Source organism: Bubalus bubalis, chromosome 1 (assembly GCF_019923935.1).
Source record: "Bubalus bubalis isolate 160015118507 breed Murrah chromosome 1, NDDB_SH_1, whole genome shotgun sequence".
Lineage (NCBI taxonomy): Eukaryota > Metazoa > Chordata > Mammalia > Artiodactyla > Bovidae > Bubalus > Bubalus bubalis.
In genome coordinates, this window is record NC_059157.1 from 46,226,535 (window position 1) to 46,241,177 (window position 14,643).

Sequence of the window (14,643 nt, forward strand, 5' to 3'; positions counted from 1 at the left end):
GTAGATTCCAATTCCTTTCATTTTTTTATTTTTCAGGCCAAATTTGAATCCCTCTTTAGGACTTATGACAAAGATATCACCTTTCAGTATTTTAAAAGCTTCAAACGGGTCAGAATAAACTTCAGCAACCCCTTATCTGCAGCAGATGCCAGACTCCAGCTACATAAGACTGAATTTCTTGGAAAGGAAATGAAATTATATTTTGCTCAGGTGAGTGGATTTCACTGACACCCACACTTCCCCCTTCTCCCTCTCACCCTTAAAGTGAAAGCAAGTGAAGTCGCTCAGTTGTGTCTGACTCTTTGCGACCCCATGGACTTTAGCCTACCAGATTCCTCCACCCATGGGATTTTCCAGGGAAGAATACTGGAGTTGGTTGCCATTTCCTTCTCCAGGAGATCTTCCTGACCCAGGGATCGAACCCAAGTCTCCCGCATTGCAGGCAGACGCTTTACCGTCTGAGCCACCAGCTTTCCCATAAAACAGCGTATATATCCATTGTTGTTGTTACCGTCACTAAGTTGTGTCTGACTCTTTTGTGACCCCATGGACTGTAGCCCACCAGGCTCCTCTGTCCATGGGATTTCCCAGGCAAGAATCCTGGAGTGGGTTGCCATTTCTTTTTCCAGGGAATCCTCCCGACCCAGGGATCGAACTTGGGTGTGCTGCATCATGGGTGGATTCTTTACCACTGAGCCACCAGGGAAGTTCCTAGACACCCATTACCTATATGTTGATTGAAAACTCCAAGAAATCATCTTCAGAGGGGCAAAATTCATACTAGAAATGTATCACATCCCCAATTTTAAGATAGTGGGGTGTAGTTGATCCCTGACCTCATAGATGAACTTCTTGAGTTGAGTGATGATGGGAAAAAGAGTCTTTTCCTGACTCTGGAAGGTAGAGGACCACAGGGTGGTAGACGTGACTTTGCTAGAACCCCAGACTAGAGAGGTTCTGGCTTTATGCAGGTTCTGAGCAGGACTCAGTAGCCCACTCACTTCTGGAGAGCCTGTATCTACAAACCCACCCTGCACATCAACACGGGGGCTGCCAGGTCCAGTCTGAAACAGGGGAAAGAAATGGGTTCATTAGGCAGGTAGCAAAATGGTAAGAAATCCTTCTAGGAAGAAATCCTTCTGGTAAGCGGGGGTCCACGTGCCAGGGCAGTCCCAGGTGGGGTGGGGGACTCCAGGGCAGGTTTGCTTTTCCTCGTGCCCATCACCTCCTTCCTGCCCCCTCCCCTCCTTGATGGTAGACCACCCATCTTCCAGGCAGCTCATAAATTTCCACTTGACGATGTTATAGACGTCTTAACAGCTTGGCAAGAGTGCAAAAGCCCTTCAGCTCCTGCTCCCTGGTGAAAGAGACCCCCTTGGGGGCCCTGAGTTCTCGGGGCAGACCCTGTAGAGGGGCTTCCGGACCCTGCGGGGAAGGCGAACTTGCCAGCCCTGCCTGGGTAAATTGGAGCCGGATGCCCTGCCCCCTGGTGGATCCAAGCCTTAGACCTCGGATCCTTGGGAACAAATGCCCTTCTGCATTTGGTACCATTCCATATAAGTGATTGCTTAGACCCTCCCACGACCTTTTCTGGTTTATTAAAGACATGTTCATTGTGAAATTTTTAGGCGGGGGGTGGAGGAGGGGCGGGATACTAAAGAACAAAGAAAATACAAAGTGGCCAGATTTGACTGTAAGATAACTCAAACAGCCCTCCATTCACTGGCATAACTTTTAAGCCCCCAGAACCAGGATCTCGGTTATTGTCCCTTATCATTATTTTTTTTCTTAAAATATGTATCCTAAAAGCTGGGCTTCCCAGGTGGTGCTAGTGGTAAAGAAACTGCCTACCAATGCAGGAGACAGAAGACATATGATTTGATCCCTGGGTCGGGAACATTCCCCGGGAGGTGGACATGGCAACCCAGTCCAATATTCTTGCCTGGAGAATCCCCATGGACAGAGGAGTCAGGCTGGCTATAGTCCATGGGGTTGCAAAGAGTCATACACGACTGAAGCACCTTAGCAGGCATGCACACATCCTAGAAGGTGCATTTATTTTTTCCTTCCTCCCTTTTGGCATCTGATTCAGAGCCCCAAAGGTGGGGGGGGGGGAGCCTGAGAGCATGGCAAGACCCCATCCCTGCTTTGTCCCCCTGAAAACTGATGTCGGTCCTGGAGGTGTTGCTTAGCCTTTGGAGCGTCTGTGATATGTTGTAATGCCTCCGTAACACAAAGAGCTGCAGGCAGTTGGTTCTGAGATCCCTTCTGATCTCGGCCACAGCGCTTTATTTTTTTTCCATCTGTACTAAAATTACCTGTATATATTTTCTATCAGTCTCAGTTCAGTTCAGTCACTCAGTTGTGTGTCCAACTCTTTGCAACTCCATGGACTGAAGCACGCCCGGCCCTCCCTGTCCATCACCCACTCCCAGAGTTTATTCAAACTCCTGTCCATTGAGTCGGTGATGCCATCCAACCATCTCATCTGTCGTTCCCTTCTCCCGCCTTCAGTCTTTCCCTTCTCCCGCCTTTAGTCTTTCCCAGCATCAGGGTCTTTTCCCGTAAGTCCAGGTCAAGCATCCTTCCTCGTGGTCCACGGTGCCTATGGGTCCCTACCCCGGGAGGGCGCTCTACTCACGTTTGCACGGTGATCAAAGTTCCCTCCCCCCGCCGCTTGTGAGCCGTTTGGCGGTTCACCCCGGGCTGAGCCTGTGGACGCAGTTGCGTCCCTGACCGCTGTCTTCCGCAGGCGGTCGTGAGGCGCCCTCACGCTGCCTCAGTCCTTCCCCCTTCGAGAAACATCTCCTCCCTCTCTCCTCCAGACTTTACACATAGGCAGCTCGCACCTGGCCCCTCCGAATCCAGACAAACAGTTCCTCATCTCTCCTCCCGCCTCGCCGCCGGTCGGCTGGAAACAAGTGGAAGACGCTACTCCCGTCATCAACTATGACCTTTTATACGCTATCTCCAAGCTAGGGCCAGGTAAGCCGTGCCCTCGGGTAAGGACTGGAGGTGGGGGGAGGTGAGGACACAGGGAGAAGTTTGCCCAGGGCGTCCATCAGAGCACCCCTCTCACCCCGTCATCGGATGGATGCCAGCGCGTGTTGTGAATTGTCTCTGTTTGGCTTTCTGCCTCTGCATCAGGGTCACCCATTGCCGGGGAGCGTGCACACCCACCAGCCTCTGGCCTCTTCCCTTAGGAAGAGGGGCAAGCTGCCCTGGGGACCCATCACCGTGATCTCTCTGCATCTCATCACGTGACTCCCTCCCCTCACCCACTGAGCACAGCCCATGACCCCCCCTCAGAGGTCCTGTCGCTCCAAGCGGGGATGAGCTGTTGGACTTTGGAAAGGGGAAAATGGGCCTTTCCCCACTTCCGTTAAGTTTCATTTTTAGTCAAGGGAATTTTGTTCATCAACCTGGTCCTCACCTGCCCATTTGAAGGTGTGAGCAGTCAGAGACCTACAGGTCACAAGAGGAGAAGGAGCCCCAGACACACAGGCCCATAGGCAGGGGTGCTCACCCGCTGAGCTTGCTGGGGAGGGAGGGGGTCGGGGGCGGGGGGCAGGGTTGGAGAAGAGATCCTGTGCCTCTGAAGGGACAAAGGTGTGAGCATTTGGGAAGAAAGGTACTCTGGCCTCAGGCTTCTCATCCAGAAAATGGGTATTCCCTGGTAGAGTTGTGAGCAATATACAAGATCATCGTGTAAAAAGCACTTCATACAATGCCTGGCTCATCGGCAGAGCTCAATACCTGTTTTCTGGAAACAGTAAAATGTTGGTGGTTCCCATCCTATCGATAGGGTTTGGGTGAGCTGGAAGGTGCAGGCAGGAGTCTTGGGGTGACCAGGTTTGAGCCCCATTTCTGCCCTATCCATGGGGCAAATGCAATAAACACTGAGGCCATCAGCTTTCTCCTCGACCAATAATCTGACTGATGTTCCTCTGAGTGGAGAGTTTTGTTTTCCTGGACTATCAGCAGTTTCATATGAAAAAGGTGACATTGCTCTTAACGCCTCTCAGACAGAAAACTCCCTCTATGGTAGAAAGCAAAGATCACATTACCCACTGCTCCCCGTGGCATTAAGTTCAAGTTGGAAGTGCCAGTGTTCCTCAGAGCAGCTCCAGGCTAAGGTGCATTAGCAGAGCCCAGGGTTGGAAACTTCTGGAATGTTAGAAAGGGGAGAAGGGAGACGTCCTCCTAGAGAAAGGACTCACACTGTCCCAGGGGCAGGAAGTGCTGTTAATGAACATTCTTTACACTCTAGAACCTACTGCTTTTTTTTTACAGACGTCTTGTTTGAGAAGCCCTTTTAGAGAATAGACATCAATTTGCTTTCAGTTTACCCAACAATGAGCTTGAATAGTAATTCATATTTCAGCTGTGCTTTTCAGCCAACAAGACTGCAAAGATTTTGCAAATGTGATCCCGTCCCCTTGCTTTCTGGATTATGCCTCCTTGGCAGGAGATAAGATTTGTAAAGAGGATCATGAGCAAGATTTTGAGTGATATATCTGACCCTCTGCTTTAACTTTCTGCCCCCTGAGAATACTGAAGCTCGTTCACCCTTTCAGTACTCAGTCACTCAGTCACGTTCAACTCTTTGCAACCCCATGGACTGTATGTAGCCCACCAGGCTCCTCTGTCCATGGATTCTCCAGGCAACAATACTAGAGTGGGTTGCCATTTCCTCCTCCAGGGGGTCTTCCTGACGCAGGGAACGAAGCCCTCTCTTATGTCTTCTGCATTGGCAGGCAGATTCCTTACCACTGGGCCATCTGGGAAGCCCTCACCCATTCAGTGAAATGAAAGTTGCTCAGTCGTGTCTGACTCTTTGTGACCCCATGGACTAATACAGTCCGTGGAATTCTCCAGGCCAGAATACTGGAGTGGGTAGCCATGCCCTTCTCCAGGAGATCTTCCTGACCCAGGGATTGAACCCAGGTCTCCTGCCTTGCAGGAGAATTCTTTACCAGCTGAGCCACAAGGAAAGCCCTTTCAGGGGCAGGTACAATAACATTCCAGTCTCACATGTGGGCTTGAGAAGAGGCAACACTTTGTTTATGATTAAAAGCCCCTTGACTGAGCCTGATAAATTTCAGGCTGCCATACAACAGCAGGACACTCCTGGTTTGAGGGGGTTGATAATTGTGTGAAAAAGGATGCTGTGATCAAAAGTGCTTTTGGAGCACCTGGCTCAGAACTCACGTCTGTTTCTTTTGGGCAAAGAGGCTTCCCCATGCTTCCCGTCTCTAGCCTGGGCTGTGAGCTTCAGTGAAAGCCTTCGGTGGGGAGAGGTGCCCAAGAGGGCGTTACCTGATGCCTTTATTCATACAAAATCTTTTCCTGAACAGGTGCCACTTTCACCGTACCAGGGAAGTCCCCTGGGTAGTTTAGAGACAGCCTAGTGTACACGCTAAAAAAAGTGAAAGTGTTAGTTGCCGGGTTGTGTCCGACTCTTTGCGACCCCGTGGACTGTAGCCTGCCAGGCTCCTCTATCCATGGAATTCTATCCATGGAATTCTCCAGGCAAGAATACTGGAGTGGGTTACCATTCCTTCTCTAGAGGATTTTCCCAACCCAGAGATCGAACCTGGGTTTCCAGCACTGCAGGGAGATTCTCTACCCTCTGAGCCACCAGGGAAGCCCATACACGCAAAGAGTAATTAAATATACATTCCTTCCATACCTTTCATATGCCTGGACTCAGAGTGTTTGAAAACAGAGTCATTTGCAGTGTTCAGATGTATAAAGAAAGTGAAATTGAAGTCGCTCAGGCGTGTCCGACTCTTTGAGACCCCATAGACTGTAGCCTACCAGGCTCCTCAGTCCGTGGAATTTTCCAGACAAGAGCACTGGAGTGGTTTGCCATTTCCTTCTCTAGCGGATCTTCCTGACTCGGGGACTGAACCCGGGTCTCCTGCACTGCAGGCAGATGCTTTACCCCTGAGCCAAGGAGCCACCAAAGAAATACCAATCCAGAGTGTGTCTAGCTGTGTCCTTCGGTCCCCAGTGGATGCGCACAGAAGCTTGGTCGAGCTGACTCCTGCCTGCACATCCCTTTGCTCTTGCTTTTTTCGGCCCTTACCTCCTTGCCTGAGTTACCCTGCAATTATTCTCTTTCTCCAGGGGAAAAGTATGAACTGCATGCAGCCACCGACACCACCCCCAGCGTGGTGGTCCATGTCTGTGAGAGCGATCAGGAGAACGAGGAAGAAGACGAGATGGAAAGAATGAAGAGACCGAAGCCCAAAATTATCCAGACCAGGAGGCCAGAGTACACGCCCATCCACTTAAGCTGAACCGGCGCCCGGACGAAGACGTGCTCCAAACCATGCTCGCAAGAAGGCATCTTTTACTGTGGAAGCAGCCGGTCACAGCTTTGGAGGCGGCAGCCGTGACCGCTGTGGCGGAAATTCCAGTTCACGTTGCCCAGAAGAGAATCGAGGCCTCGTCCCCTGGTTCTAACGCTGCACCTCAGTCAATGTTCGTGGCTCCTGGCCATGCCCCGAGCCAATCACTGAGTCTGGGGTGATCGCACAAGGACATCTGGGAGCATCGCGAGAAAACCAATAACGATAGTGTTTTGTACTTGTTCTCTTCTGGTAGGTTCTGTCTTGGCCAGGGGCAGATTGATCCGCGGGCCCCCGGGGAGAGCCTTTGTGTCTAATCAGTCTACAAGGTAGACTCACTCTCTCTCCTGGTGGGAAAAGGCACCACGTGAAGCCACAAGGCGTCTGGTGCAGAAAGGTTGTGAAAGCAACATTGCAACGTGGAAACTGTAGCGTTTCATTTTCCCCCTTCATGTTCTGATGTTTGTGCATGTATATTACTGATTTCTCAGAACTAACCTTCGTTCGTATGTAGAGTTGCGCCATTGCTGTTTTACATCTTTTGGGGAGATAAGAAGGCATCTGCGAAGTCTGTCACCTTTCTAGATTCATAACTGTCTTTGCAAGGGCACCCACGACAGGGTGGAGGGGATTCTACATGGAATACACACACCATTCCGCATCCTGTCCGATGCAACCAACAACTTGTGCTTTTGCAAAAGAAGTCGATCTGAAATTCCTGTGTAGCATTTCGCTTATAAAATTCAGAAAATAGCACTTTCACTGCCAACTTATAGTGGGTGAGAAATTTTAGTTTAGATGTTTTAGATCAGACAATACGTGGGTTTCATTTCTTTCTTTGACGTGGTGGTTTATATAACATGAATCATAGCCAAAACCCTTTTCGGGGGGGAATAGTCAGTTGAGATCATTAATTTTTTTACCCCCACTAAAACATCAAGATAAACTTGTAAATAAAGCCGATAGTATATATTCACACCTGTTGTGCACTTGGGTGAGACATATATGGCCATGGAAGACTAGTGTCAGATGTGTTAACCTCCCCGTGAATTGTATGTTGTAGAAAACGCCTTTCAGATGTTTGATGGGGCTTGAATTCAAAGCACGTGAAGTGGGTAGTGGATATAAGAAGGGTGCAGTGCCTTTCCCATTACTTCCTGGTGGAGTTGTAACACTAGGTGAACGCTTGTAATTTTTTTCTAGTGTCCTGTGTATGTCTGGTCGATGGGTACTCCCTTTTGGCCTTATGATACTGTAACAGTGTTTGTCCTTTTGAAATACCTAATGCCAAGTAACAGCGCATGCTTTGGAAAAGGGGAAGAGGGCTTTCTTTAAGAAGCAAAGGCATTTGGCTGTTTCTGTCAAGAAACTGACTAAACGGTCTCCAAACCCTGTTTACAGGACCTGGTGGGGCGAGGGGGACAAATGAGCAAGAGACGCTTGCATAGCCGTTCAAGTGTTCCTAGTTCAGTGCTTTTAAACTGGAGAGGCTAACCTCAAGATATTTTTTTTAACTGCATTCTCTAATAAATCGACACAATATGCTCTTTATGGAAAAGCTTTCCATTGTTTTATTTCTAAGGGTCAGCCTGTGAGCCCTTTGACTTCTGCAGTCTCAGAAGGATGCACTCCTTCATCAGTCTGGGTTTGAAAACTCCCAGTTCCTTGCCATGGTTCACAGGCTGCTGGCCACACTAATGGGGCATCACGTAGCAAAGAGGAAAATGGATAAAACTGAAATCAGAAGTCTGGAGTGTTTCCTATGTCCAGGGAGAGGATGCTGAGATGAACATCCCTTTAGCTATCAGCTCGGCTAAACAATGGCTTCCCAGGTGGGGGAGTGGAAAAGAACCCACTTGCCAGGAGGCACAGGAGACACGGGCGGGTTCCATCCCTGGGTCGGGAAGATTCCCCTGGAGTAGGAAATAGCAACTCATTCCAGTATTCTTGCCTAGAAGATTCCACGGCCAGAGGAGTCTGGCGGTCTATAATCCACATGGTGGCAAAGAGTCGGACATGACTGAGTACATGCCCACACACACATACACACACCCCTCTAAACAATGTTTCTGATTGTTAATTTGAGGAATTTTCTTTCCTGTAGAAAATATGCCTGTGGAACATACTAAGTTGCAAAGGCCAGTTAAGTTCAGAAAGTCTATCTGTGAGCCTCCTATTTGAATTCCATCTGGAAGTTTGATCAAAAATGGTGGTGTGCTCCTGGCCAGCCCTCAAAGGTCTAAATAATGTCGGGTTTATTTGCAAATGATATATATATGTGTACACATACATGTATATATCTTTTGGGCTCAGACGGTAAAAGAATCCATCAGCAACGCGGGAGACCTGGGTTTGATCCCTGGGTTGGGAAGATCCCCTGGAGAAGGAAGTGGCTACCCACTCCAGTATTCTGCCCTGGAGAATTCCATGGACAGAGGAGCCTGGTGAGCTACAGTCCATGGGGTCGCAAAGAGTCCGACACGCAGAGTGAATTCCACTTTCACACTCTTATTTGCGAATGATATCTGCTTCTTTTTCAAGATGAACATCAGGCATTTTTTCATGGAAATTCACGTGCTCCTCTGTTTTCCATTGAAGAGCAGCCTCATTCTGTCATTCCTCAAGAGCACCTGCATGTTTTAAATTCATGTATGTTTGAGGTCTAAGCGTTGTAGGAAACTCCTCATTTGCATCAAGTCGGTTGAATCTGACTGTTGAGAAGATTCACTAATTAACCACCAGGGAAGGAGGGTGAGGCTGTTTATTGTCATCTTGTTGAATAACTAGGAGCCACTGCAGAGCAGAACTGGATTGGGAAGTGTGCTGGTCCAGGGTCCTGTTTCATAAATAACCCTGGAATAAAGTCGAATTGTGTTGTCAGTTAACTCAGATTTCCAGCGGGTCCCCTTACATATAACTGGAGAAATATGGGTGGCTGGTCCCATTGCCCAGGAAGCCTTCAGATCCTAGAGTAGAAATCCACACATCAACAAACAGCCTCATTCCTGATGGACGATGTCTGATGAATGGTTCTGAGTTCAGGTACCTGTGGTGGCCTCAGCTCAAATTCCAAAGCTAAGAGTGCTCACAGTCTGGTCTCCAGGCAGATGGCTATGTTGTTGTTGTTCAGTCGCTAAGTTGTGTCCAACTCTTTGCGACCCCATGAACTGCAGCACGCCAGGCTCCTCTGTCCTCCACTATCTCCCTGAGTTTGTTCACACTCATGTCCATTGAGTTGGTGATGCCATCCAACCATCTCATCCTGTGCCACCCCGTTCTCCTCCTGCCCTCAATCTTTCCCAGCATCACGATCTTTTCCAGTGAATGGACTCTTTGCATCAGGTAGCCATAGTATTGGAGCTTCAGCTTCAGCATCAGTCCTTTCAAGGAATATTCAGGACTGATTTCCTTTAGGATGGATGGGTTTGATCTCCATGCAGTCCAAGGGACTCTCAAGAGTCTTCTCCAGCACCACAGTTTGAAAGCATCAGTTCTTCAGCAGAGGCCCCTAAATCATGAACGTGCCCAGGACTCAAGCATCTCTGTAGCCCTCCTAGTGAGTGGGCTCAGTAAAAGGCAAAAGGACAGACACCAAACAGGCAGAGTCGTGCAGAGCGCATCCTTTGCCATTGATTGGATGTGTTCCTTAAATAGATTTTGATAGAATATATTTCTCATCTGATGGTAAGTAGCTTAGAGCCATCCATCCCAGAAAAGAAAATCAGCATACTCAAAATGTGTGCTAAATCCAAACAAAGGGTGGTAAATGATGAGAGAAGTATAACATTTCATGCAGCTATTAATACTCAGGCTAAAAACATTGATTTGCAGTCAGCGAGCATTTTAGGATCTGTCATTTCCAGAATATTGTGAGATTTAGTGCCCAGAGGAGGTTTGCATTTTTGCAGAGCTTTAATTTTACGTGAAATTGTACAGACCTCATCACTAACTAAATACATCTTCTCAAATGTTGCAAAGGATCAAATACACTCTATGGCCATGTTATGACCAAAATTGAATCAGCAGCTGGGGTATGTCCTATTTTATAGCATTTAAAGAATCCTGTGGAATATTTGCTCCAAGTGCCTATCAAATAAAGTTCATCTAAAGGTCAACAATTCAGATGGAAACTACATAAATAATTTACGTTAAAATGATTTGAGCAGTTAGAATACAAATAAGAAATACATTTTTTTTTTCTTTCCCAGTTCTCCTGTCTTCTGATTCTAAAGTAGGACACAGGGAATTTCAAATATGCCAGTGCTTTTGGCAATCTTAATTCACATCTGAAATTCTCACTTTTGTGACTCACCAAACATTACATAGCAATCAGGTAGATGGATTTTATTCTCACATACCTCATTTTCTTCAGCACTCCCTCCCCACTGTTCGTGAAAGGTCATTTTAATCATGACTATGCTTGTGAAAGACAGAGAAGATTATTTGCAAGTGATTGAGATGAGGCGCCTGAAGTCCTCATCTCTGTTTAAAGATTCTGATTAGAGATTAGATACCGTTCTACACAGTGACTGAGAGCCCAGTGATTGCTGTACCCCCTGCTCAAAGTTGTACCTCCTGATTGACTTTCATGCTCTGGTCATGTGGAATTTGCAGTGTTTCTAACTTGTTCTGTCCTTCCTCTCTTCCCTGTGCTCCACTGAGTGTGTCTCCTAAAACATCACTCCACTGCCCAGCCCTGCCTGGGCTAACCCCACAGTGATGTGTATCCCATGAGACCGGTCCCATGTCTTCCCTACTCACCTGTGTCTGAATCTCTCGCAGCTACCACTGTGCCCAGCCTGCAGGGCTCAATAAATAGGCCTGAAATAATTAACCAACTCAACCTTCCTTGCCCTCCTCTCCATTATTAATGTCTCCCTCTCTCCGAGAATCATTCCCAGCCACTCCTGCTATGTCACCCATTGTGCCCCATACTTCCAATGTATGGCTTTCTCAGCATAGTTGTTAAATTGTCTGGCTTCCCTGTTAGAACAGAAATTAAGTGGAGGTTGGATTCCTGGTGACCCATGGCTCATGGTAGACATTCAACAAAAAGTTGGATGGATGGATAGCTGGGTGTGTAGGGGAGGGATCAGTGGATAGGTGGGTGGTGGGGGGTGGCATGGATGGATGGATGGAGATTTCAGAGGATGTGTGAGAGGTCACTGAGAACAAAATAGAAAAATAATAAGGATATTCCCCTCTGCCTAGTCAGTAGAGCCAATAAGCAGCTCCCTGTTTGAATCCGACAAACTGACAGACTGCTAGAGCAGCAAAAATCAAAAGGAAAGAAAAGGAGACACGAGTGTGTTGGGGTAGATCCATAGATGAGAAAAGAAAAAAAAAATCGTTTTTAAAATTTCTTTTCAAAATAGGGTGAGTGACTGAATCATGAAAGAACTTTTCAGGACAATGAAAAGGATCTCTATCTGGATGGAGCAGTGCAGCAACAGAAGCAGTAACAACAGCCCAGTAGTTGTAAAGCAAGTACATGCATTTGTCCAAAACTCATCAAGAACTGCAGACTTAAAATGGGTGTGTTTCATTTTATGTAAAGCATGTCTCAAAGTTAATTTACTTTTTAAAATCAGGATAAAAGAAAAAAATTTTATATCTTAAGACAAAGGACAAAAGTTAGGGGAAGGCCTTAATGTTCACCATATCCTTGTCATTTTTCAAGTGTGTAATGCTTTGGTAACATACTCAGGGCTTCCCAGGTGGCTCAGTGGTAAAGAATCCACCTGCCAATGCAGGAGACGTGGGTTTGATCCCTGGGTCAGGAACATCCCCTGGAGAAGGAAATGGCAACCCTTTCCAGTATTCTTGCCTAGGAAATTCCAAGGATAGAGGATACTGGAGGATTACACTCCATGGGGTCACAAAGTTGGACACAACTTAGCAACTAAACAACAACAGCAACATTCTTAAACACAGAACTTTACAGCAAGGCAAAGCAGCTTCCCAAATTAGGGTATGTGCATTCTGATTAAGCTTTCCTAGAAGAACTTGATATGTCCATGACAATCTGTTAACTTTAAAAATCAACTTGAGTCATATTTCTTAAAGTTTAATACATGACTAATTTTTCACCTGTTCAGAACCAACCAATTGCTTCTTCAAGAATATAAGCATCCACAAGTAACCAGTGGTATACGAAATTCATTTTAGCAGGTCTCTAATTCATGTATGGATGTGAGAGTTGGACTGTGAAGAAAGCTGAGCACCGAAGAATTGATGCTTTTGAACTGTGGTGTTGGAGAAGACTCTTGAGAGTCCCTTGGACTGCAAGGAGATCCAACCAGTCCATTCTAAAGGAGATCAGTCCTGGGTGTTCATTGGAAGGACTGATGCTAATGCTGAAACTCCAATACTTTGGCCACTTCATGCAAAGAGTTGACTCACTGGAAAAGACCCTGATGCTGGGAGGGATTGGGGGCAGGAGGAGAAGGGGACGACAGAGAATGAGATGGCTGGATGGCATCACTGACTTGATGGACATGAGTTTGAGTGAACTCTGGAGTTGGTGATGGACAGGGAGGCCTGGCATGCTGCAATTCATGGGGTTGCAAAGAGTTGAACACGACTGAGTGACTGAACTGAACTGAACTGAATGTCAATCCATACTCTCATCAGGCCTCAGGTAGGAGTGACATACTGGACCAGGAAAATACTTCCACAATGATGCATCTGAAAATAATGAGCTATTAGAAAAAGAAGCAAAGTAGCAACAACAAAAACAAAACCCAGTATGTTTCTGCAAGGTCAACTTTCTTTCTGAAGCTTCTAAAACATTTTTCCTGCAAATTATACAAAATGTGCATCATTCTTCTTATAAAAACAGTTAAGCACCACGAGACTTCCTTGGTGGTCCACTGGCTAAGACTCTGCACTTCCTATGCCTGGGTTCGATCCCCGGTCAGGATATTAGACCCCACAAGCTGCAACTAAGAGTTTTCATGCAGTCAAATAAACAAATAAAAATAAATACTACAAAACAAAGAAAAAAATACTTGGTGAACTTGAGAAGCCCATTTGTCATTAACAAAATTTTAAGCACCGTGAGTATTAGAGAAATAACTTTTAAAAGCTATAGAAGATCCTCAACAACCATTGTAAGTAGTGGCTTTTGTCATATCTGAATGCTTGTGCCTTACAAAAATCTAACATTTTATGCAGTTTTATTATAGGATAAATTGCCAAATAACTTCTCTTAACTGTGTTAACTTGAAGGTGTGCTGCTTCAAGTTAATGAGGCAAATTAGTCCAAATGCCAAAAGACGTTTCTTAACTGTGTTAACTTGAAAGTGTGCTTCAACTAATGAGGCAAAATTAGTCCCAGCTTCAGTTTTTTGTCTTTCTGGCAGCTCTTTGGTGGCAGAGGTACTAACAAGTAGGTGCGTACGTGCTATCTGTAGCAGAAAGCCCGCATGCGTACGTGCGGCTAAGTCGCTTCAGTTGTGTTCAACTCTTTGTTACCCCATGGACTGCAGCCCACCAGGCTCCTTTATCCATGGGGATTTTCCAGGCAAGAATACTGGAGTGGGTTGCCATGCCCTCCTCCAGGGGATCTTCCTAACCCAGGGATCTAACCAGTGTCTCTTATGTCTCCTGCATTGGCAGGCAGGTTTTTAGCACTGGGGCCATTTGGGAAACCCAGCAGCATATATACAGTCCTGCCAAATCCAGGAGATAGATAGACAAGAAGCAAAAGTTGCTCAGTTGTCTCCAACTCTTTGTGACCCCACGACTATACAGTCCATGGAATTCTCCAGGCCAAAATACTGGAGTGAGCAGCCGTTCCTTTCTCCAGGGGATCTTCTCAACCCAGGAATCGAACCCAGGTATCCAGCATTTCAGGCAGATTCTTTTCCAGCTGAGCCACCAGGGAAACCCAAGAATACTGGAGTGGGTAGCCCATCCCTTCTCCAGAGGATCTTCCCAACCCAGGAATTGAACTGGGGTCTCCTGCATTGCAGGCGGATTCCTTACCAGCTGAGCCACCAGGGACAGAGAGGAAAGGGGTCTTAAAACCCACCCCAAGATGTGGTGTATTTTCATTCGGATCTGACTGCCCATCTACTGTCTCCCTAACCCTAACTGGGCAGCATCTAGGCCCTAAGTGGCTTCAGCTTCAAGTCTGTTACTTCAAGTTCTCTCTGCTGAATTTCATAAATGATTTGCCTTTCAGTTTTGTTGAGACCTGATTCCAGATTCTTGATGGATTTAACCCTCATACTGTTTGTGGCCTCACCAAAGCGGATGTCATATGTTCCCCAAAGTTATGCAA

The 14,643-nt window shown here is 46.9% G+C and overlaps 1 protein-coding gene across 2 annotated transcripts in view; it reads left to right on the forward strand.

Moving 5' to 3' along the window:
• Positions 1–7,914, forward strand: part of RCAN1 (regulator of calcineurin 1) — a 121,689-nt gene extending 113,775 nt beyond the window's left edge. For both annotated transcript variants that reach the window (XM_006062843.3, XM_006062844.3), the window contains exons 2-4: positions 37–210; positions 2,826–2,985; positions 6,133–7,914. In XM_006062843.3, coding sequence (XP_006062905.3) covers positions 37–210; positions 2,826–2,985; positions 6,133–6,305 — 507 coding nt within the window. In that variant the 3' untranslated portion in view covers positions 6,306–7,914. The remainder of the gene's footprint in view (positions 1–36; positions 211–2,825; positions 2,986–6,132) is intronic.
• The last annotated feature ends 6,729 nt before the right edge of the window (positions 7,915–14,643 follow it).